The sequence below is a fragment of the Brassica napus genome, chromosome A3 (genome assembly GCF_020379485.1).
Source record: "Brassica napus cultivar Da-Ae chromosome A3, Da-Ae, whole genome shotgun sequence".
NCBI lineage: Eukaryota > Viridiplantae > Streptophyta > Magnoliopsida > Brassicales > Brassicaceae > Brassica > Brassica napus.
This window is the reverse complement of record NC_063436.1, coordinates 12,157,812-12,182,426: the sequence shown is the minus strand read 5'-3', so window position 1 is coordinate 12,182,426 and position 24,615 is coordinate 12,157,812. Positions and strand designations below refer to the sequence as shown.

Here is a 24,615-nt window from a genome sequence, read left to right as displayed (position 1 = left end):
TAAGTTTAAAAAAATATATAATTCTTAAAAAATTATATCACAAAAATGAAATGAAACATGTATGTACATAGTCGATTTTTATATAATAGACTTACAAAAAAATGTAAGATAGTAGCGTATGCTCAATTATAGAAAAGGAGATTAGTGAAATAGTAACCATAACAAACAAATTGTAAATATCTGATTTGTATAATCATAATTGTTGATAGGTTTTTTTTTTTGGTGGAATGTCATCGCATCATTTGTTAATCATTACTTCATGAGATATGATTTCTTCCAAGTTACAAAACCAAAACGTGTTTTATAAAGTGTAACCTAAAAGAGTCAATCAAAGAACTAAACATACCATTTGTTTTTAGATTGTGTACGGTTCTCCTTTAGTTCTAAGTTTGTTGAGAGAAAGCTTGTATGTCTTTTATCTTCTTCCTTCATTGCTGGCAAAGCTTTGAATTTCCAAACTTTTATTGAAAAATAAAGCTTTGAAACAGAATATATTCTAGTGGCATTTTAGCCTGAAATGAACAATTAAGAGATTATTAAATAAAAATAAGAGGAAACTGAATCTAAAAGAATAACCATATACTTGTATAGAGTTTTCTATCGGTCTAAGAACTCAATAGAAAAAGAACCATGAAGCTATGGAGAATAGGAGAGAGGGAGAGAGAGTAAAATTCTGATCAAATGTACATAAATGATAAAACAGTTTCAGACTCATAACTCACCTTTGAACACACGATGCTCTTGTGTGAGAGATAAAATTTAGGGGAAGTAGATTAATTTATATAGGACACCAAGAAAACGGTTTACAAAAATATAACGTGGGATTTGTGAGAAAAATTAGGAATATAGTTAGTTGAAAATTTGGATTACAGAAAATTAGGAGATGAATTTTTATTTTTTCAAATTGTTTTATAAATCTTTTCCACATGTCAGTATTTGATTCGCCGTATATAGAGGATTATATACAAATATAATGTTTAAACCCCGGGTAGGGGAAAATCCTCAGTATGATTAAAAAGTGAACAATTATTCTCCAATGAATTAGCTATAGCCCTATTCTAATCTTATTAAGAAGAAAAAGAGAATGCAAAAAATTTACCAGCACTAATCTTCTTCATCAGAAAATATTAATTTGGAAGCTTTTTGATAGATGCTTTACGATGAATAATACACAAAAGACGCATCTATTAATTACGAATTACCCTACACAGAATACATCCAAAAAGAACAGTAAAACGCACCAGGCAGATGGACATACAAAAAAACACTTAAGGCAGTCTATGTGGTCATCGGTCAGTAACAATGCTCTAAGCCATCAGAATTATCTCCATCGTCTTCAAGTGCATCTGCTTCACCCCATCCTCCTCTCCCTAAGGGCTGAAGAACGATGACCTTACCGTTACTTAGCCCAACAGAGATCTGGCTCGGATGTGATGGATGAGCGGCTACAACAGCCGGATAAACCTTGACCCTGTCTCATTCACAGTTTGATTACATCATTTCTGACCGTTTTTAGTATCGAATATAAGAAACGTGGGGCAGGCAAGGAAAGTGTACCTGATGTTGCTAGGGATGGGTTGAGTGAAAGCAGTGAGATTGATTCGACATTTTATCAGAAATGTCATGGAGTCAAGAATTTTTATAGACTCGCTTCTAAAGCCAACACAGATGATCTCACCATCAGAAGAATATGTAGCAGAAGTAATTGCAGCTTCAGATTCATCAGGAACCCACTGCATAGCATTTTATTGGTTATAACCTTAGATGCAAGGGGATATCATCAGAGAAGAGTCTTGCAAGTATTTGCCTTTTTACCTGACTAAGGCAATCTAGAGTTGGAGCTGCGTGTCTACTTATCCACTTATCTTGGACAACGAGTAGCTCGATTTGATACGGGTCAAACTGGATTTGCGTTACCAGAGAGGGCACATTGTTACGCCGGGTGCAAAAGTTTTGAATAGAGTCAATACTTGTTAGCTTTAGCCATCTTTTTGTGCTCCAAACACAGAGCTGGAGAAAACAAAAAAAAAACAATTTAGGAAAATCCTGAAAACACCTACAGTAAAGATGGCATGTACAAACCTTTCCATCTGCTCCTGATGAGACGAGGACATTAAAACAGCGCGAAAATGCTAAGCAGGTTATTCTCTGATCATGGCCGTCCAACTTTTCTTTGATCTAACACATTTTACGGATTCATGTTAGTATATATAATTTATTTTTGCACTAGACAAACCAAGACAACGGTTCAGATGATTACACTATGAAAACGGAGAGCTTTACCTTTCTTGAGGATAAGCAATGGATGAGGATAGAGCCATCATCAAGCCCAACGGCAAGTAAATCAACAGGAATAAATATAAAGTACGTAGCCGTAGGTTTAATAGGACTTCCAAAAGAAGCTACCCTCTGCAGTTTTTTATGCAACACAGTATCATTTGATGACACAAAAGGCAGGAGTTGAAAGCTTATAACAGTAGAATACAATGCTTATTACCTCAAAACTCTTCAAATCAAAAACAGCTATTTTTCCTCCTGAAGTAGAGAAAAGATAGGAGCCCTTGATCGCAAAGCAAGACGTTGAATCCTCAACAGAGGTGGCTATTTCGTTTTTCATAGTTTTCCCACTCATGGGTTGATGTAATCGTGGCTTCGGAAATACATCTTCCTTCAATACTCGAGGAGTATGCTATATAAGTAGACAGTTTGAAAAAAAAATCAAGTAGATAGGGTAAGTAGCCAATGACATCAGAGAGCTAAAAATAAATATAGGAGAGACAAATTTGGCATCTGAGTTTAAACCTTGCAGAATTCATTTTGGCCAGTCGACCACGTCCAGAGTTTATGTGTGGCGTCATCTGCCAAAGCCAGAATGTAATCTCCACAAGGGGAATATGTCAAGCATGCAATCTAGCAAAACCAAATAATTATACCAATGTGATCCCAGTGGTTGAAGATATAAAGGAAAATTTTGACTACATGCATCAACAAACAGCATCGCTATTCAACAGATCATTTTTCTCTAAACAAAGTAAAAAGGTTCTTTTTGTTTTCCTTGTATAGATGAATAAAAGGTGAGAATGAAAGTCTTATAAGATTCTGGAGAAAGTAGCCATTACATACCCTTTCACCTGACCAATAATTAGGAAGAACCAGTGAACTGCACTCGGATGGATGATTGATTTCCTTAAGTTTGCAGTTACCAACCTTCGTTCTGTTCAATTTGTTTTCTAAAGAGGATGGTTCGCCACAAAGGTACGGTACTACTGGGATATCTTCCAGAGACTTAGAATTGCTGCATGAATGAGGTCTCCACCAGTCCATACTGCATGAGGTGAAGAGAATCAAGACTAGAAGAAACCAATGAAAAGAAAGAAAGCAACCCATTTTTGGGAAGCCTTACGTCTGCTTCATCAGTGTTAAGAGTCTTGATTTTGCCATCTTAGGAAAGCTGAGTTTATCTCTCAGTGCTGGATTCTTCTTGGCTAGCATGCCAACAGACGCAAGTAATTTTGTCTTTTGCGACGTCGTGTTATCAAGAGATCCAGATGGGGTTGTAGCCTCCCTACAGTAGGAAAAACAATATTCATCAGAGTGAAAACTAAGTCTAGGATTGCTCAAGCATCTTTTACAAGGAAATAACAAACGAACCATTTCAGCTTCTGAAGTTCAAGAAACATGGCCTTTGAGTATATATTAGCGTGTTTGTCTGTAAAAGCTGCCAGGTATTCTTCAGCCTTTCCCATTTCACCCAGCTTCATCACTTCAGCCAGATAATTTACGTTGAAGAAGACTTTTGTTTCTTGCTCAAATCTTCGGAAAGAAAAACTTGTCAACAAATAATAAATATATTATCCAGAATCGCATATCTTTCCAGATGTTTTTTACCTATGCAAAGTGTTCTTGTACTTTGCTTCATGGAGAAATTGAAGGATTAAGCGAATGAGATCTTCCTACAAGAAACGCACTGATCAGAAACAAAAGACTAATATACATTGCATTTTAAATCTCAACATAACTTCGAAAAAAAAAGCTGATAAGAAAAATAAGAGCAAAATTTCCACCTTGGAACCTCCCATTCTCACATTAGAATTAGGACAAATGAGGGAGATAAGGGAGAGCAGTGCTGATTTATTCAAATTCGGAAAAACAAGTTTGCCACATAAAGAAGGATTGCTTTCTGCTAGTTTGCGGAGATCAACACACAAACTAGCTCTAACCAATGCTTTGTCCACGCTCCCAGTTTTCTCAGGAATTCTATAACCAAAGCAACCACCACAAAACAAAAAGAAAAAAACTCAATGAGATCTGCATTAAGGAATAATATTGTTACAGCGCTACTTAAAATAATAATAATCCTTGCCTTAAATCGTCTACAGCAATCACCTCAACCAAATCCTCAAAGCCATCATCTTTGAAAACAGGAATCCGTCTCAGATCGTTGGAGAAAATGTTCGCAGATTCAGAGCCACCACTTCTGCAGAACACAACTAGAGAAGAATAAGCAAATTACAAGAAAATCTACTAATCACCATGAAATTGAAGTCATTAGCTGAAAAAAACTAAGTCATTAGCTAACCTATCAGGTGCTTCAGAAAACTTGCACTTGTACAAGTCAAAGAACATCTTCCTTGAGAATGTATTAGTATGGGGACTAGTGAATGCTGAAAGGTAGTCCTCGGCGTCTTTCCACTTACCATTGGTGATAAAACCAGAAAAGTAGCTATAATCAAAGAAAGCCCCTGAATCCTGCTCCAGTCTATAACACACAGTGATAAGAAGATCAAACTCTGTAACGGTAAATGAGAGAGAGAGAGAGAGAGAGGGAGACCGTACAAGTGTAAGCTTTTCTCATAGCCCTCTTCGTGAAGGAACTGTAAGATGAGGAAGATGAGATTCTTTCGATTCGTCTCGTCTAAGATCATCGTTGAATCACCCATACCAAACAAACAAGCATTGAATTTGCAAATCTCAGCTCCAGAGAAGATCTAGAGATAGAGCGCACGAAACGGCAAATAGAGAATCGCAGTTCCCAATTGTCTCGAGATCGGAGACGGATGAACAGTTTGCAAGTCAGCAAAAGCCTTGTCGTCGTCTTAGTTTACTCCGCTGATGGAATGGAGTTCACTTCAGTTTTAGGGAAGCAATGAAAGAAGCCGAAATTAGGGGCTCTGATCAGTGCACCTACTTATCATCATCACAATGACATATACGGTCAAAGGCAAGGAAAACGACTTTTTTCAGTTTACATCCTCGGATTGCATTTTTCAAACAAGACACATCACATAAACTAAACTAGATCTAGTTGGTTAAGAGAAACTAAACTCGATCTAGTTGGTTAATAGGGAACTAGAGATTGACCCGCATATAGATGTTATTTTTAGAGAAATACACCTTTTTTTTTGTTTGTGAAAAGTGAAAACTACTCTTTTCCATATGTTATAAGACGTTATTGTCCGGATTTTTGTTAAAAACTAAAATTTGTTTATTTTTGGTGATTTTCGTGACCAATTTTGATTATATTTATCATCTGTAGAGCCGGTTCTTTCTTAATTAAATTAGAAATAAAATATGTTTAAACGGATTTAAAATTTTAATTGAATCGGTTAAAAATGAAAGGTTTTTAAAAAATGGGCATACTATTTTTATCAAAGATTTAAGAATATATTTTCCATATAGAAGATATTAAGAATATATTTTCCTTGGAAAGTTATCTAAAGTTAGCCACAAAAACTATTAGTATAAGTAGATAAACGTGCCTTGGGTTAAACACCACCTCAAAAGAATGAGTGTAAGCATAAGGGTTTTAGTGAGTGATCAAAAAACATAAGGACTTGGGGTGACGAGGAGTTCATGGGTTAGTTTGATCTTTGATCATGTTAGGCTAATGTTTCTGTTTGAGTGTGACATATTAGTCGGTTCAAAAGGAAATTAATAACACTTTTTCTCACAAACATGAATAAAGGTGAAAGCATACCGTAAGGAAGGGTCGCCGAGACTAACACTGACGAATTCACTGTGTGATAGAAAGCGGGTTTTAGAAAAGACAAGATCTGGAAATAAGATAGATATAACCTGCAAAAGAGAAAGGAGACAACCTGCCTAGATTAAGCTGTCCAAATCCACGAAGCGTAATCAGGACCGGCTTACACCATGGGGCAAGGAGACATGGGCCCAAACTTTTTTTTCCATATATAATGTCAACAGAGATTCGATTTTTAGAAAAAAAAAAAGTATAAAAGGCCCAAAAAATTCAAATTAGTTACATAAAATATTAAAATTTATTTTGCCCAAGGGCCCGTAGACTCATTGGGCCGACCCTGAGCGTAATTGAAAGACTCCACACCATTTGCAAAATGGAGAAGATACTTGAAACCAGAGAACCACCTTTTGTGCGACTGCAGCTCCTCAACCAAACCATAAAAAGACGCTCTTCTTTTTTTTACATCCATAAAGACACTATTGAGTTTATAATTTTTTTGTCATCCTCATGGTTAACAAAGAAAATGAGTTTGTCCTTTTCTCTGTATTTATTTGATCAACCGGGATGGTTTAAATACAAATACAAAGTTGACTTGTCCGAATAGAAATTGTCGGTGAAATTGTTATACAACAAGAGTTCTTCTCTCCTTCTATTTTATTCTGTGGATTAGAGATATTACTCCATCCTTTCCAAACTAAAATTCGAATTTCTCTGTTTCGATTTGGATATTGATTCAATGGGAAAACCAACGGGGAAGAAGAAGAATCCCGATACTCCTCCGACGGATTCTTCCGGTCGCGGTGGTGGCGGAGGAGGAAACAAATCAGGAAAAAGCTTGGTTCGTTCGGCCTCCAAGGCGGACGAAGACATGGCGATCTTCATCAATCGAGCATTAGAGCTGAAAGAAGAAGGAAACAAGCTATTCCAGAGACGTGACACGGAAGGCGCCATGTTAAGGTACGATAAAGCCGTCAAACTTTTACCTAGAGATCACGGAGACGACGTTGCTTACCTTCGAACGTGCATGGCCTCTTGTTACATGCAAATGGGATTAGGAGAGTATCCCAACGCCATTAACGAATGCAATCTCGCTCTGGAGGCTTCTCCTAAGCACACCAAGGCTTTGTTGAAACGCGCTCGGTGTTACGAGGCGCTGAATAAGATGGATTTCGCGTTTAGGGATTCGCGTCTTGTTCTGAGTATGGAGCCTGAGAATGTTTCTGCTAATGAGATCTTTGAGAGGGTCAAGAAGGTTTTGGTGGCCAAAGGGATCGATTTGGTGGAGTTGGAGAAGAGTTTCCTCCACGTGGAGCCTGTTGGCGCTGCTAGGCTAAGGAAGATTGTCAAGGAGAGGTTGAGGAAGAAGAAGAGGAAGACGGAGAGGAAAAGTATCGAGGATGCCGCCAAAATTGAAGATGATAAGAGGTTAGAGGATAAGGTTGTGGTTGAGGAGAAGAAGGTAAATGCTGAAAAAGATGTTGAAGGGAAAAGCAACCAAGGTATTGTTGAGAGTTCAAAAGTTGAAGATGGAGATAGCAGGAGGAAGAAACTAGAGGAGGAGAAGAAAGCTACTAGTCCTGTCATGGATAAAGAGGTCATTGCTTCAGAGATTGACCCAAAGGTGACTAGGACGGTGAAGCTGGTTCATGGAGATGATATACGCTGGGCGCAATTGCCGTTGGATTCTAGCGTTAGACTTGTGAGAGACGTTATCAAAGATCGGTACCCTTCTCTCAAGGGTTTCTTGATCAAGTATAGAGACCAAGAGGGTGATTTGGTTACCATTACCACCACGGATGAGCTCAGACTGGCTGCTTCCACGAGGGAGAAACTCGGCTCTTTTAGATTATATGTAACTGAAGTTAGCCCCAATCAAGAACCCACTTATGAAGGTAGTATGAACAATGAGGAATCAACCGGTAAGTTTGCTAAGGGATCGAGTAGTGTTGCTGATAATGCAAGTGTTGGAGAGTGTGTGGAATCTGAGAAAGCATCTGCTGGCCTTGATCATTGGATTTTCCAGTTTGCGCAGTTGTTCAAGAACCATGTCGGGTTTGATTCTGATTCTTACTTGGACCTTCATAACCTTGGGATGAAGCTTTATACAGAAGGGATGGAAGATACCGTCACTGGGGAAGATGCGCAAGAACTCTTTGATATTGCTGCTGATAAGTTCCAAGAAATGGCTGCACTTGCCTTCTTTAACTGGGGGAACATTCATATGTCTAAGGCAAGAAGACAGATCTATTTTCCCGAGGACGGCTCGAGAGAAACTATACTAGAGAAGGTCGAGGCAGGATTTGAATGGGCAACGAAGGAGTACAACAAAGCTGCAGAAAAATACGAGGAAGCGGTTAAAGTTAAATATGATTTCTACGAAGCTTATCTTGCACTCGGGCAACAACAGTTTGAGCAGGCTAAGCTTTGCTGGTATCATGCGCTTGGCAACAAGACGATAGATGTAGATAGCGACGCTTCTCAGGATGTATTAAAGCTCTATAACAAAGCTGAGGAGAGTATGGAAAAGGGTATGCAAATTTGGGAAGAGATGGAAGAACGCCGTCTAAATGGAATTTCCAACTTTGATCAACATAAAGAAATGCTTCAGAAGCTGGGTTTGGATGGGGTGTTTAGTGAAACGTCCGATGAAGAAAACACAGAGAAAACAGCTAATATGAGCTCTCAGATTAACCTGTTGTGGGGTTCTTTACTATATGAACGGTCTATTGTTGAATATAAGCTTGGCCTACCTACTTGGGATGAATGCATGGAGGTTGCAGTGGAGAAATTCGAACTAGCTGGAGCTTCAGCAACCGATATAGCTGTCATGGTAAAGAACCATTGCTCAAATGAGAATGCACTTGAAGGTAATTAAACTTATAGATGTATAATAAACTCTAGCAGATTTACTTACATATATATATATATATATAAGTATAACGATCAAACAAGAAATGCAGGTATGGGATTCAAGATCGATGAGATTGTACAAGCTTGGAATGAGATGTATGATGCCAAAAGATGGCAGATCGGTGTCCCATCTTTCCGGCTAGAACCTTTGTTCCGGAGACGGTCACCAAAACTGCATGATATTTTAGAGAATGTATTTTCAGGGCCTCAGTGATGAAAACCCTCATCATATATACAGACCGCACATATCATCAGTTGGCATCAGTTTTGATGTTTTCACTAGGTAAACATCTCATTTTCGCTTCACTTAACCCTTAATATGGTAATGTTTTGGTTGAGTGCTACTTTGATGACGCAAAAAGATGTGAGTTGTCTGGTAATATTTCGTGTAACAGGCTATGAATTTCTGTAAAGTATTAGATTCAAATTTGTAACATGTATGCCTTGAGATTAGTGATATATTATAATGAAATGGTGATATTGCTTAAATAATCTGTGGTTCATAGTGTCTGAAGAAAACTAATCTCTTCATGATCTGTTTCAACGATGTATTGTTATTGCAGGTATTGCTATTTACTCGGAGTTGTATGCAATTTTTCTTTCTTTTTGTTTGGTTTGTCAGCTTTTTGGAAGCAATTTTTTTTTTCTCTTGGCGGGTATGGCCGTGAAGAAAATGCGTGATGACTTTTGTCCAGTTTGGGTTCCAATTTTTTTTTCCTTTTCATTTTGGTGGGTCTGTAATTATATCATTGTTTTGTAATTTTTTTATTGATTGTTTGGAATTGTTTGTGTATATCTGTGATGGTTTTATATATTGTTTGGAATCCATATTATTTGTCAAACCGCTGATCTATTATTCAAGATTGAAGTGGTCTGGAAAACCATATCGAAATAGAACAACCAATATAATAAAACTCTTGATGATGAAATCATCTTGCTATCTTAACTAATGAATCTGACGAAACATTTTGATGAAACATTTTGAGAACGGAGAAGATAAATAATCTAGAAATCATTAAATTTAGCATTTAGTCTTGACAGCTCCTTCAATTCCGTAGAAAGTTTGACCATGCTCTAGAATTTTGAATCATTGTGATTAGTTCCTTGAAGTCGGTGCCAAAAACTTAACATGTCGATATTTGCAACATACACTCTATTTCAAATATTTATATTAATTTATACAATTGGATCGATTTCTTTCGGATATTTTTTCGTTTTTGGGGTTTTCGGATTATCCGTTTGGGTTCGGTTAATAACGTTTTGGATTCATATATGTTTTGTAACACTCTACAAAATTCATTGAGGTAATTTTTATAATTTGAATCGAGTACGAACTGGGTTTTTCGGTTCGGATTCGGTTTGAATTTCCATATTACGGATTTTACGCCTGGCCCTAGTCAAACTAATGTGTTAATGAGTCAATAATAGATGGCCCCATAGTTTTTAGAATGAGCACGTTAAGATTATAATATAACTATCGTATGTGTACATGTACTGTACTACCTACCAGGTTCGTTTAAGAGAATATTACGTTCAGAGTCACTTATGTACTTATTAATGTCAACCCAAGTCACATGTTTATACAAGAGCACTTTACCTTAAAGATCTGTTAGGACTCAGCTTTTCTAGTTGACTCTCAACCAGGAATCTCTTTAACTATAATAATAAATTGGCGGGCTTCAGTCTCAACCATTGATCTTTAAAAAACATGGACGACCCAGATTCAGCTATCCAGATCCAGACAAGACATATATCTGCTTCCATTTCAGACCCTTAGATTTGTTGCTGTACTTTTCATCACGGACGGCCCAGATTATTCTAAGTTTTCACCTCTTCTCAATTTTCACCTCCGTCGTAATTTCAACTTCTTACACCTCTCTCTCACCTGGATTTACCTTCGTCGTTCACCGTTGTGGAACACAAAATCATCGCTAATCCCTCACGTACAAGGTTTGTTTCTCTTTTAAAGTTGATGATTAACCCACTCTTACTACTAATCATGTTCGCCTTCTCCTCTTATCCTTTTTGGTTCCAGCCGTCGTCCATGGCGGAGCATTGTATGGTCATCGCCGGCAAATGGGAAACTTCTGCAGACAGCCACTGGAATTTTTCCATAGACAAACAGCACATGACAAGGATTGTTCCTCTTCGTAATGGCATACCCTTGACCGAATTACTGAGCAATGTATTCAGGGAGTTCTTCGACAACTCCGATGTCATCCGCACCGCCGTTCTTAGTTATTGGCCACCGAATTCCAAGGAGCTTGCAACCGGTCTTACCACACCCCCAGTCATGCTCACAACCGACGGGGCTGTCTCCTACTTTTACCAGCACTTTCAAGCTAACAAGGGAATGAATCTGTTTGTCACTTTCAATATCCAACCCCAACCCCATCCGATTAGTCATGTTGATGAGAATCCTTTATCTTTCACTACGCCCAACCAACCTCTCAAGAGGACCCACAGTCCTTATTCTTCGTCTGCTCTGCGACATCCTTCAACCGTTGGGTCTCAAATACCAGGCTTCTCCCTTTTTACGGACGACGTCCTCAACCTATCTCAGGGTTGTCTGCATGTACACCCCCAGAACAGTCCCCATGTACATCCCCAGTCTAGTCCGCCTGTACGCCCCCCGAGTTGTCCGCCTGTACATCGCCCTACAGCTGTCTCTCATATTCCAGGCTCCTCTGTTTCGACCCACGATAACCTGGATCAAGAATTTCCTGTTGTTGAAGACTCTGGTCTGTCAAAAACAAATCGCTACTCCCTCCTAGACGAAACCCTCTTCTGCCAAGATGAGCTCCTTGAAAAAATGTTCAAAGAAGACCCCAACAACATACCCGATAGCTGGGCAACCAACGAGGACGAAGAGGACGAAGACACTGCTTCTGATGCTTCTCTTCCTGCTGATATTCCCGGTGTTCAAACCCGTGGGTATGACCAAGACTTTTGGGCTCCTCTTATTGGTAACCCCTTAGGTGGGTCTGATGCGGCTGAGGTTATGGCGGGTATCGCAGTGCCCAAGACTGCACCCCATATCATCCACTGCACAACTGGTGACGCTTTTGACCACACCGTCCTTGTCTCTGGCGAACTACCACCGTATTGCAAACCGGAAGTTGGTTCATCACAGCTTCCCGTACATCCTCGTAGTTGTCCACCTGTACAACCTCGAAGTGTTCCATCCAGAACTCCCCAGAGTTGTCCACCCGTACGCCGTTCTTCCGCGTACACAAGTTCCGCTCGCACATCCTACACTGACCCTCACCCGCCCCATCCCCCCACCCCGACTCCGCGTGAAACCCGGCCCCTCTCAGAAATAAGTGACGAGGAATTTGATGTTCCACCCCTATTTGATGATACCTTGTTTGAAGCTGAAGACGTCCCAGACTTGGATATTGATGATGATGAACCTTTTGTTGGGAAATTGTATGCATCAAAGGAAGACTGTCAAATTGGGCTCGCCATCTACGCAATCAAGGAGCAGTTTTATTTCAGACAGACTAGAACGAGCAGGCATTTCTTCGTCCTCAGTTGCCATGACACTCGTTGTGAGTGGAGAATACGTGCCAAAGAGCTCACCAGCTGCGGCTACTACACTATTCAAAAGTGTCACCTCGACCATACTTGTGATACTGAGACTCGCAGGCTCTACAAGAAACGTGCTACCTCAAAGGTTTTAGCACATATCTATCGCTCCAAATACGGCGATGTAGCTGATGCACCCAAAGCTCTCCAGCTCCAGCAACTTGTTCTTGAAGATTTGCGTGTCTCAGCTTCCTACATGAAATGCCATCGGGCAAAAGGTGTTGCACTTGACATTACACATGGGAATGCAGAGGACTCGTACCTCAACATAGCAGGTTATTTTGACAGGCTGAAAGCAACTAATCCTGGGACAGTCACTGCCATCGAAACTGAGCTTGATGATAACGGTGACACCCGTTTTCTGTACGCTTTCCTGTCTTTTGGAGCCTCAATCCAAGGATTCCGTCGCTTGCGTCCTGTCTTGATTATTGATGGCACTCACCTATCAGGCAAATACAAAGGTGTACTCCTCACTGCAAGTGGGCAAGATGGAAACTTCCAAGTCTTCCCTCTCGCCTTTGCTGTTGTTGATGGTGAAACTGAAGAGGCTTGGACATGGTTTCTAACCAAGTTGGAGAGGATCATAGCTGACTCAAACACCCTCACCATCATCTCTGATCGCCATGCCTCCATCATTAAAGCAATTACTCTGACATTCCCCAAGGCGCACCATGGCTCCTGCATTGTGCATCTCATGAGGAACGTTGTTTCCCGGTTCAAAAGCAAGGGTCTCGCCAAAATGGTTTGTGAGGCTGCATTCTCTTTCCGACGCTCTGATTTTGATGCTAACTTCAAAAAAATTAAACAAGCTAGTGCACCTTGCTTTAAATACCTTGAAGACATTGGCACTGCAAAATGGTCACGCACTTACTTTCCTGGAAACCGGTACAATCTCCTCACCAGCAATGTTGCCGAGCAGTTAAACAAGGCTATTTCCAAATCCAGACCCTCTCCCATCGTTGAGATGTTCATGTTCATCCAACGCATGCTAACTCGGTGGTTCTCAGCTAGGAGGACAAAATCAGCAAAACACAGGGGGTTTGTCACCCCCGAGGTTGATAAAGTCATGCAGACTCATATCAGACTCACCAAAGGCAGCAAGATTTATCCAGCCAAAGAATGGACCTACTCTGTTAGAGGTCTTTTTGGTCACCCTAACACTGTCCACCTCGATACTAAAGTCTGTACATGTCAAGTGTTCCAAAAGCTAAAAATACCATGCGGACATGCTATGTTGGCTGCTGATTCTATCGGTCTCCCATACACCCAACTAGTTGGTGATTGCTACAAAACACAACAATGGATCGACACATATTCTGGTGTGATCTTACCTGAGGCTCCCGTAGGCGACCATCCTATTCCCCCTGATATTGCCGATGTCACCATTAACCCACCAAAGACTCGCCGCCCATCTGGTCGACCGAAGGAAAATCGTATACCTTCCACAGGGGAGGTTCAGGTCAGTTTTTATTCCCCTTACAATCTACTTCTAATCCACATCCCTTGCTTACTTACCCCAAACATGTTTTCTTTCAGACTCCCAAGAAACCAAAGCTCGTCCCCAACAAATGTGGCCGCTGCGGTGGCACTGGCCATAACCGCACTCGCTGTGTTGTTCCCATCTGACAGTGGTGAATCTTATATCCACATAACCTCCCTTTTGGATAGGGAATTCACCTAGGATCAGCTCCTTTTGTTTTTGCTCGGTACTTTTGATTTGCATGCCTGAACCTTTGAAACATGTATTGGCTTTTCCTTTTTGGTGGCTTAAAACGCCTATGTTTCTGGAAAAATGTTTAACTTATAATTATCATGTCCACATGTACTGTTTCTCCCTATCTGCTCTTAACAACTTACCTTCACAAATCTGCCGTCTCTCTGTACATCAATTCCTCTTCACCCCTCCTATATATGTACGGGAATTCGCTGTACACATTATAAAACATGTACATGAATGCATTGCACACCCATTTTGTTGTCACCCTTCTAAATTCACGATGACGTAGCATATCTCGTTTTGTGAACATGGGTGTACACTCATACCTTCAAAAATATACCGTCCATCTGTACAGAAGATGGGTGTACACTCATTCCGTTGTAACCCTGCTACATTCCAGGGTCACAGGGTAACGTACATCTATCGTTTTCTGCAGATGGGTCTGCAAATGTACATCCCCGCTTACAACCAACACCCATTACTTAATAATTATTGTCCATGCGTGCATCTGCGTTTATCGAGCAAATATTTTCTACATCGGGCATGTACACCTATCCTGAACTGTACAACTTCCTTCATCTCAATCAAAACATAGAAATCTCCGATGTACACCTATTTTTATGCGTACAACTTTGTTCATCGGGCATGTACACCAATTCTGGTGTGTACAGATGTACAACTTCGTTAATCTCAATCAAAACGTCGGAAAAAAACACACACCATGCCTCTACATTAGAGCACTTCTAAATACATAAGTTATAGAGATCTCCAAAACACATTCCAAAATACAAGTTTCAAGCCCAGAAGCCAACCGTACAAATTCAACTTTTAAATACAACGCAAAATCAAACCCGTCCCCAAATATCATACATCGCCACCACCCAACAGAAATACATTCACCTACTTAGCTGTGTCACCCCCAATGTACAAGGGTACTATCCAATCTCGGTACACATCCATAGCATATTGCTTCCTCAAAATGTTAACCGCGTTGTCTGTTAGGTCTCCAACCCCTGGTTGCTCGACAGTTGTAGCACTCAATTCCAAAAACTTCACAGCCACTGGTCCGCAATCACCACTGCGTCTATTCTGATAGACATTCTCCATCCGCTCAACCGCAAACGGTTCCAGACCATGCCCCATCAGAAACTGAGCTGGACACACCTTCCGCACAAGATAAGGTAACATCTTAGCTATTGGTAACATTATTACCATCACCTCTTCCATGCTCCTCAGACTGTGATCTGAATCATACACCTGGACACTCCAAGTGCGGATGTTTATCGCCAAACCAACCCAGTGATTTTGCCCCCAAATCATGGGCCCATACACTGTGTCCACATCCACACCGAGCTTCTTCCCCTCTTGCGTTAAATATCCTGCTAGCTTCGGATCGGAGAAGACTCTGCCTTTGTACGTGGCCGCCTGAAACGACCTAGCTTTGCCTAGCAGATGATCTACAAACCATGGATCAACAAACATGGCCCTTTTTTCCTTCAACAGCGCTCCATGCCTCTCGCTTACATAATCTACCAACACTTCCATATGCTGCCGCCGAAAAAAAAAAAAGGTCACCAGTACGTCCCCCATACATAACGTTCCGCCACCAGCGGTTTGGAATGACGTACCTTCGTTGACACCCATTTACATGGTGTTGCAAGGTCAAGGAAAAACTGGTTGTCCAAATCATACTTCCCCGCACCAAGATGCAACCTACAACGTAAGAAACCACGTGTGTGTTATTCATGCATTTGTCATCACCAAACGCACAGGCAAACTAATGCACTTACACTTCCGGGTTTCCAATCAACACCTTCTCAAAATAACCAAAGTCAATATCTTCTACAGCTGGCACTATTTGATCTATGCTAAAAGGCTCTTTCGCCAAAAGCAATGAAGCCAAATTAGCCTCCGCCTCAGCCGGCTCATGCTTCTCGCTTCTCGGACACGGTGAAGAATCGCTCGAACACGTTATTATCACACTACCATCCCTAGCCTTGACAGCTCCTGCATCCCCAACATCTACAACCTCATCTACCTGCAATAGAAATAAGGTTAACCACACATTACAGCTGCCAACGGAATATACGACTTTCAAATACAATAATGTCCACATCGTCTAAATGTACTACGCACCTTTCCAACTACTTCGGTTTCATATACCTTCTCCCCACCACCATCCCCAGGTGTCCCTCGTTCAAGCAAAGATTCATCTTTATCCTACGCAAAACAATACAAGTTAACTCCACACACGGACCCTAAACAGTCGAAGTACACATGTACACCTCATGACAACTCATCCACACGTACACATAGAATCTGATTGTACCCCTGTACAACTCACAAAGGCTCTTGCACGTGAACGACTCACACTAGATCAAACCAAACTCAGCCCTACACACAATAGATGTACAATTCACAACAATTGTCACCCCTCACCTTACTAACTGCAGGGGCGTCATACCCCACACCTGGTTCTCCAGCTGCACCCCTTACAATCCCTCCCACAAATTTATCAAGCCCAGACAATTCCTGCTGGTCGCAAACAAAGTTGTTCAGGCCACACACAAACATAAACTTCACTACACAAATCGACAAACATATACAAACCTCTGTCCTCTCCTCCAACGCAGCACCGCCCCCATCCTCGGCGCGTATGTTTGGTTTCACAACTTTGCCCTGCAACACCATCAACACGTTCACCCTCACGTACAACTACATATTTCCATACGTACAACTTACCTGCGCAACTTCGGTTGTACGGCCATCACCAGAAGGACCTACATATTCCTTTGCTAACAACACATCTGATTCCTGCATCAAAACACATTTAATGAGTTCAATTTCCCCAACAAAACCTTACGCCAACAAATAATCCCAGCAAACACAAACCTTAGACTCTGCTTCGTCCCCACCCTCTGTAACATTTGCACCCTCCTTTGCTCCAGCAGCTCCACTATCAATGCAGCCCTGAATCATTACTACAATTAAAAGACGGAAACAGGAATCAATATTAAAACACACTCCATTGGTTTACCTTGTCTTCACTCACAACAAATGTTTTGCTGGTTGTCGCCCTGTCCAATACGCACCCACTCTTAGCAGTTGCCCCAACATTAACCCACTGCAGCGGTACACCATCTCCTTCCTTCAACGGTGCAAGCACTTCCGGTGGTTCTTCAGACAACATCCCCTCCACCTGTACATCAGTACCTCCGCTACCCTTCTCTTTGCCATCCTCCTTTTCATCCTCACCAACACTATCATTCACATCTTCCGCTCCCACATCCTCACCACCACTATCCTCAACGTCTTTCTCTTCTTCCTCGTCTTCTGATTCCACATCCTCACCTACACTTTCTTCACCGTCTTCCTCTTCTTCCCCTTCCCCATCCTCACTCTCAGCAGGCAACTTTTCGTTACCTATTGCTACATCATCAACGTCAACCCTCACATCATCACTTTCTTCTTCCATGTCTTCAACTGACAGATTTGGCGACTCGTCCGCTACTGCACTCTTCTTCTTTTTTTCCTTCACCCTACCTCCACTACACAAAAACTCTTTCCTCGGTGTAACCCCTATCCTCTTGCGCCTCCCCAACCTCTTTTTCATCCACACCACCACCTTTTCCAAAGCATCAACCCGTGAAGCTAGCTTGTTATGTTTATCATCATCTTTCAAAGTCGGCCTCCTAAAGTAAGTGCTCACTCGTCTTTGCTTCAAAACATGCCCACCCTCAACATTGATTTTCGGATTACCGGCCTCCCTTTTCCTCTTCTTTGCGGCCTTAAGCTTCTCATGATCGTACAAAACCTCTGCTACGTCACCACCGCGCCACATTGACTTCGTGAACTTATGTCCGCCTACGATAAGCCGCACGAGGTACTTCACCCTCCGATCATCTATCTCATCATCCCATTCTCCCCACCCTTCTAGCTTGTCAGGCTCTATCTCCATCATTGGCTGCACAGTCAGCTGCAATAACCCAGAAAACCCCACCAATTAGTAACACCACCAAACAAAACCTACAACCCACCACGCGTGTACAATGGGCAACTACTAGTACATATATTCGCTTGTAATCACGTGTACACGCGTACACAGAACACATTACATGTACACAACAATACCTCATGATGGTGCTCAGCTGCCAAAACGTCCACCAAATTCAACCCCGTGTGTTGTGGGAGGCTTTCACAGTCTATGATCTTCTGGTCATCAGTACCACCGAGCCTAGCCAAGAGCTGAGGTATGCATTCATAGGCAACTAGCTGGAGCGCCAGCGGCAAACCTGTCATTTTTTTGGTTTTCTGTCTCAGCTTTGTGCAGAACTCTGCAGGCGGGTCATTGCAAACCCCCAAAATCCTCTTAGGTGGAATCATGTCGCTCACTGTCCAGTAAAATGACTCCCTCCCCCACTGAAAAGCCAAGAAATTCTTCAGATTCTCCACCCGCTTCACATGCTTAAGTGTAGGCCGAGCTGGTTGGGTCGAGGCTATAAGCACCCCATCAACAATAATTATCAAACACAGCTTCAACCGACGGCTGCGCGAAATGGTAAGGTCCTCTGTCACCATCTGAACTACGTCAGGAATCGTTATGTCGCGCCTGCCGTCAAACAACTTGTCCCAATAAGCATAGTCCTCCTCCTTGTATTTTTGCTTCAGATCTACAACATATCCTTCCTCAAACTCGCCACAAGGGAGCCCAGTGACACGCCCAAACTCCACCATTGAAAACCTTAGAGGGTTGCCACCAAAAATTGGCCACGCTTCGTACCTCTTCTTCGTCACCAGCTGCCTCGCTAGCAGCGCGTGTATCATCACGGAGGAGTAGCTGCATCTACGGACAGGTAAATCAAACAACTTCCCGAAACAGGAGCCCATAATCCTATCCATCTCCGGCGTCCCACGAAGTACATCCTTCACCGCGACTAGGAAATCCAAAGTAGAATAAACATTAAGACGTCGACTAGGGTATCTATCCGTCGCAAACAATCTCTCCGGTAATCTCTCATCGGGATGACCGCCAGAATTATCCTCCTCTGCAAACGAAGTAAAAAAACTTAAGTCCCTGACTCTCACTCCATTATAAACCCTAAAAAAAAATGGAAAACGCATACGGTTATAAGGGACACTCACCGCCCACATGCTCTTTCCCCGATCGTCTACGCATCGTAGTCATCTGGGGATCGAAGAAACCTATCCACCAGATTGAACTTGAAAACTTTTTCTCTCTCGCCTTCGATGGAACCTCAACTTAAAAATTCCCAAATCTGATAATGAGAACGCTTCCCTATCCCGTCTCGCGCCCCGATGGAAATACACAAATTAAACAAATAAAAAAAACTTAAAATTTCAAAATTCAAAACCCAAACCCGCTAAAAACCCCAATCTAACTAGACCCACTCTGGTTTGCTTTTCACGGGGTACTATAGTATTCTCCCACTCAAAATGTGTCTCAATAGCCCAAAGTGACCCAGCTTGTTAGACAAAGTCGTAAAGTGACCCAGCTTGTTAGACAAAGTCGTAAACTTATAGATGTATAATAAACTCTAGCAGATTTACTTACATATATATATATATATATAAGTATAACGATCAAACAAGAAATGCAGGTATGGGATTCAAGATCGATGAGATTGTACAAGCTTGGAATGAGATGTATGATGCCAAAAGATGGCAGATCGGTGTCCCATCTTTCCGGCTAGAACCTTTGTTCCGGAGACGGTCACCAAAACTGCATGATATTTTAGAGAATGTATTTTCAGGGCCTCAGTGATGAAAACCCTCATCATATATACAGACCGCACATATCATCAGTTGGCATCAGTTTTGATGTTTTCACTAGGTAAACATCTCATTTTCGCTTCACTTAACCCTTAATATGGTAATGTTTTGGTTGAGTGCTACTTTGATGACGCAAAAAGATGTGAGTTGTCTGGTAATATTTCGTGTAACAGGCTATGAATTTCTGTAAAGTATTAGATTCAAATTTGTAACATGTATGCCTTGAGATTAGTGATATATTATAATGAAATGGTGATATTGCTTAAATAATCTGTGGTTCATAGTGTCTGAAGAAAACTAATCTCTTCATGATCTGTTTCAACGATGTATTGTTATTGCAGGTATTGCTATTTACTCGGAGTTGTATGCAATTTTTCTTTCTTTTTGTTTGGTTTGTCAGCTTTTGGAAGCAATTTTTTTTTTCTCTTGGCGGGTATGGCCGTGAAGAAAATGCGTGATGACTTTTGTCCAGTTTGGGTTCCAATTTTTTTTTCCTTTTCATTTTGGTGGGTCTGTAATTATATCATTGTTTTGTAATTTTTTTATTGATTGTTTGGAATTGTTTGTGTATATCTGTGATGGTTTTATATATTGTTTGGAATCCATATTATTTGTCAAACCGCTGATCTATTATTCAAGATTGAAGTGGTCTGGAAAACCATATCGAAATAGAACAACCAATATAATAAAACTCTTGATGATGAAATCATCTTGCTATCTTAACTAATGAATCTGACGAAACATTTTGATGAAACATTTTGAGAACGGAGAAGATAAATAATCTAGAAATCATTAAATTTAGCATTTAGTCTTGACAGCTCCTTCAATTCCGTAGAAAGTTTGACCATGCTCTAGAATTTTGAATCATTGTGATTAGTTCCTTGAAGTCGGTGCCAAAAACTTAACATGTCGATATTTGCAACATACACTCTATTTCAAATATTTATATTAATTTATACAATTGGATCGATTTCTTTCGGATATTTTTTCGTTTTTGGGGTTTTCGGATTATCCGTTTGGGTTCGGTTAATAACGTTTTGGATTCATATATGTTTTGTAACACTCTACAAAATTCATTGAGGTAATTTTTATAATTTGAATCGAGTACGAACTGGGTTTTTCGGTTCGGATTCGGTTTGAATTTCCATATTACGGATTTTACGCCTGGCCCTAGTCAAACTAATGTGTTAATGAGTCAATAATAGATGGCCCCATAGTTTTTAGAATGAGCACGTTAAGATTATAATATAACTATCGTATGTGTACATGTACTGTACTACCTACCAGGTTCGTTTAATATTACTCTAAAGAATACTAAACATTGCAGCATGTTTTTTGTGCTGAAATTTGACTTTTTTATTCTGCTGAAAAAGAATCTTGTTATTTGTTCTTTGTGTGACCTTTTTATAAATGCCTTGACCGGGATGAGATCTGCCCACGACAAACAAACTGTATTCATAACTAAAAGAAGAACCAAAAGGCAGATAATCGATGGCGACCAACGGTAATGACAACTGCAATGCAAACGACAGTGTTTGGCAGTTCCGAGGAAACGGTGCGACGAGTGATGCAGCAGCGGTAACATTGAGAAAACTCGTCTTTGGAATGTTTAAGAACTGCAACTTCAACAATGGAAAGACCATTTTGCCCTCCACGACTCATAGCTTCAAGACTTGCCCTGAAGCGGAAGAAGCTGTAGCTGCAGCCGTCCGCTCCGGCATGGCCAACTCATATGCACCTAGCCCTGGAATTTTCAACGCTAGAAGGTTTGATCTGAAACTTCATTGTTTTATCAAAAACCCAAAAATAAAAATCTCTATTAGTAGGAGTCCCAGAAGATTATTAATAACTTAATTAGTATTTTAATATAATATATTTCTTTATTGAATTAAATTTTAGTTTATAATAAAAGTTAAAATCAGTCACAAAGAAATTAATGATATAAAGTTTTTTTGATGAATATCTCTCATGACATTTTCATATTTTCATTGCTGATATATTTTCTAAAAAACTTTTAACAGAGTTGCTCGTAAGGTGACATTTCGAGTGATTAAATTGTATTTTTGTTTTTCTCAGAGCGGTGGCAGATTATCTAAATGGCGAGCTTCCTACTAAGCTAAGACCGGAGGATGTGTATATCACGGGCGGATGCAACCAAGCGATTGAGATCGTATTAGATTCTCTCGCAGGCAATCCAGCAGGCAACATTCTGCTTCCTAATCCAGGATATCCTCACTATGATGCTCGCGCTATTTACAGCGGCGTCGAGGTTCGCAAATACGATCTCCTCCCGGAAAGAGATTTTGAGATTGATCTGGATGCCCTCGAGGCTGCTGCCGATAAGAATACCGTCGCACTTGTCCTCATCAACCCCAACAATCCATGTGGAAACGTCTACACCTACGATCATCTTAAGAAGGTATATATATAGTCTCTTTCATATTAGCCTTTATTATATTTGTGATATGTATAATGTTTTTATTAGTTTACGAACTAACAGGTTTTTTTTATTGATCGATCTTTAGGTTGCGGAGATGGCTAAAAAACTCGGTATAGTGGTTATATCCGACGAAGTATATGATAAGGTTGTATATGGAGAAAGGCCCTTTGTTCCAATGGGTACATTTGCATCGATAGCTCCGGTGATCACGCTCGGATCCATATCCAAAGGATGGGTTGTACCTGGCTGGAGAATCGGCTGGATGGCCATGAATGATTCTAATCGCATTCTTAAAGATGCAGGGGTTAGTCAATTTCCTTTAACTGATTTCTTAATTAAAATGAGTTTGTACACGTATAAAGAGTATAATATAACTATAACCAGCAATTTAATTAGATGATTTGTGGACATTCGTTAGAAAGTATATTTGATGTTTTCGGCCTTTTGCTTACACAGGTAGTTGAATCAATCGAGGATTGTCTTGACTTAACTCCACAGCCTTCATTTCTTCTTCAGGTTTGTAGTCCCTGGCTATCAATTAAGATATCGACTCTTATCTTAGAGTTTCGGTTTTCTAATAAACATTTCTAAATTATTTTTATACTTCTTTATTGATTTTGATAGGAAGCACTTCCTGAAATATTGGAGAAAACACCCAAGGAGTACTTCGCCAAGAAGAATAAAGCTATGAAACGCAATGTAGAGCTTTCATTTGAGAGGCTACGGGACATCCCTTGTCTTTTTTGCCCCAAGAAACCTGAATCTTGTTCTTACTTATGGGTATTTTCTTTGATTTTAACTCATTATTACAGAACATAAACTCATAATCTACATTTATATGGACCATAACTTTATAAATGATTTATTTTGCAGTTAAGGCTTGACACATCAGTGTTAGCTAATATAGAAAATGATCTCGATTTTTGTACGAAGCTAGTCAGTGAAGAGAGTCTAGTCCTTGTACCAGGTATTGATCTCTTTTAGAAACATATATATCTTCATCCATATGCATTTGGTTTCAGATAATTAAGCTTATTGATCTTTAATAATCAACGTTTGTGTTTTTGTTTATTTATATTTTTATATTTTTGGGGACTTTTGTAGGAGTGGCTTTAGGAGCAAAGAATTGGGTGAGGATCTCGATCGGCACTGAAGAATCAGAGTTAGCGGAAACATTCGACAGATTAAAAAGTTTCTACAGTCGTCATGCCATTTCCAAAGAAACTATCAAATCCCATGTTGATACCGTTAATCAGATAGTTGTCGCTGTCGTCTGATTGTAGTCATCTTATTCTAAAAGTCCATTATAATTGCAATTTATCACAATATGTCTCCTGGTGGTAATGAAATAAAGATTTGAAAAAATACATGAATGTTTTGTTGGGTCAATTATTTAAGTCAATGTAATTCAAAATTATTGTTAGTATCTGAAAAGAAATGGGTCTACGGGATACAAAGAAGAAAAAAAGCCTTTAGAGATGTCGACCTCAGCAGTCATCATCATCAGCGCCACTACAGGTGCAAGACTCTAGGACGGCATTAGGCTTATTGGGCCTAAGGCGCCGCCTATTTTTCTCTGTTTTTAGGCACGACGATTCTACTTCTTGGAGTAAACTGAAATTTGGTTTCAGTTCAAACCGAAGCATACTAGGTTTGTAAATCGCCAAGTACTTGTGCTGAGAAACATCGTTCTTTCGCCAAGCAGACGATTTCTTTCATCACTATCCAAACGCGTGAACCTTAGCTGAGCAACTGACGATCTCGCCTTCTTCACTTTTACTTGTATCAGCTACTGATCGATCAACCAATAACTGCCGAGCATCTGACAATCACGTTCGTCACCATTTTCTCGCACGGAATTTCGCCGAGTAACAAAGAATCGCTCCCGTCATTAGAAACATGCGCAAGTAACTAACGAGCTTTTTAGCAAAAAAAAAAAAAAAAAAAAGTAACTAACGAGCAATTGACAGATCGTGTTTGTCGCTGCTCCAGACCCAACCCTTTATTTTCCCGACCCAACCTCGCAAATTCATTGAGATCGGATGCGCCTCTCACAAGTGAACTTGGGAGACATATAGTAGGAGATAGATTACATCCCTCCACAAGGTCCAATAAATAAGGAATTTGCCCATTTAGTCGGCTCGACTCAAAATCACTCAGCGCCAATCAGCTCGACACTCGTACTCG

At 40.5% G+C, this 24,615-nt stretch overlaps 3 protein-coding genes across 4 annotated transcripts; 2 read left to right on the top strand and 1 right to left on the bottom strand.

The window, feature by feature from the left end:
- Positions 1-1,123: 1,123 nt before the first annotated feature.
- LOC106438395 (topless-related protein 4) lies at positions 1,124-5,220 on the bottom strand. Of its 2 annotated transcripts, none has more exons than XM_013879529.3 (15): positions 4,837-5,220; positions 4,580-4,759; positions 4,364-4,490; positions 4,065-4,257; positions 3,889-3,953; positions 3,652-3,813; positions 3,404-3,565; positions 3,124-3,325; positions 2,803-2,910; positions 2,498-2,689; positions 2,284-2,409; positions 2,083-2,178; positions 1,816-2,010; positions 1,558-1,733; positions 1,124-1,471 (listed from the first exon to the last, which is right to left on the bottom strand). In XM_013879529.3, the coding sequence occupies exons 1-15, from the start codon at positions 4,853-4,855 to the stop codon at positions 1,294-1,296; spliced, it is 2,181 nt and encodes a 726-aa protein (XP_013734983.2). In that variant the 5' UTR covers positions 4,856-5,220; the 3' UTR covers positions 1,124-1,293. The 2 variants fall into 2 exon arrangements, with proteins under 2 accessions (XP_013734983.2, XP_013734982.2); XM_013879528.3 differs by having other exon boundaries at positions 4,364-4,477; positions 4,837-5,215.
- A 1,213-nt stretch (positions 5,221-6,433) lies between these two features.
- Positions 6,434-9,735, top strand: LOC125606892 (protein PHOX1-like). The gene is made up of 3 exons (XM_048775918.1): positions 6,434-8,850; positions 8,944-9,176; positions 9,457-9,735. The coding sequence occupies exons 1-2, from the start codon at positions 6,720-6,722 to the stop codon at positions 9,105-9,107; spliced, it is 2,295 nt and encodes a 764-aa protein (XP_048631875.1). The 5' UTR covers positions 6,434-6,719; the 3' UTR covers positions 9,108-9,176; positions 9,457-9,735.
- Positions 9,736-21,376: 11,641 nt separating this feature from the next.
- On the top strand, positions 21,377-23,786 carry LOC106438398 (probable aminotransferase TAT3). The gene is made up of 7 exons (XM_013879531.3): positions 21,377-21,754; positions 22,065-22,407; positions 22,514-22,732; positions 22,885-22,944; positions 23,053-23,208; positions 23,302-23,395; positions 23,533-23,786. The coding sequence occupies exons 1-7, from the start codon at positions 21,480-21,482 to the stop codon at positions 23,703-23,705; spliced, it is 1,320 nt and encodes a 439-aa protein (XP_013734985.2). The 5' UTR covers positions 21,377-21,479; the 3' UTR covers positions 23,706-23,786.
- The last annotated feature ends 829 nt before the right edge of the window (positions 23,787-24,615 follow it).

Bases quoted from the DNA above. Each gene is read 5' to 3' on its own strand.
- LOC106438395 (XM_013879528.3), bottom strand. From the start codon at position 4,940: ATGGGTGATTCAACGATGATCTTAGACGAGACGAATCGAAAGAATCTC. The intron at 2,911-3,123 runs GTATGTAATGGC...TGGTTTTGCTAG, and splicing joins ATTATTGGTCAGGTGAAAGG to ATTGCATGCTTGACATATTC. The intron at 2,410-2,497 runs GTAATAAGCATT...AAAAAACTGCAG, and splicing joins TTGATTTGAAGAGTTTTGAG to AGGGTAGCTTCTTTTGGAAG.
- LOC125606892 (XM_048775918.1), top strand. From the start codon at position 6,720: ATGGGAAAACCAACGGGGAAGAAGAAGAATCCCGATACTCCTCCGACG. The intron at 8,851-8,943 runs GTAATTAAACTT...CAAGAAATGCAG, and splicing joins AAATGAGAATGCACTTGAAG to GTATGGGATTCAAGATCGAT.
- LOC106438398 (XM_013879531.3), top strand. From the start codon at position 21,480: ATGGCGACCAACGGTAATGACAACTGCAATGCAAACGACAGTGTTTGG. The intron at 21,755-22,064 runs GTTTGATCTGAA...TGTTTTTCTCAG, and splicing joins GGAATTTTCAACGCTAGAAG to AGCGGTGGCAGATTATCTAA. The intron at 23,396-23,532 runs GTATTGATCTCT...GGACTTTTGTAG, and splicing joins GAGTCTAGTCCTTGTACCAG to GAGTGGCTTTAGGAGCAAAG.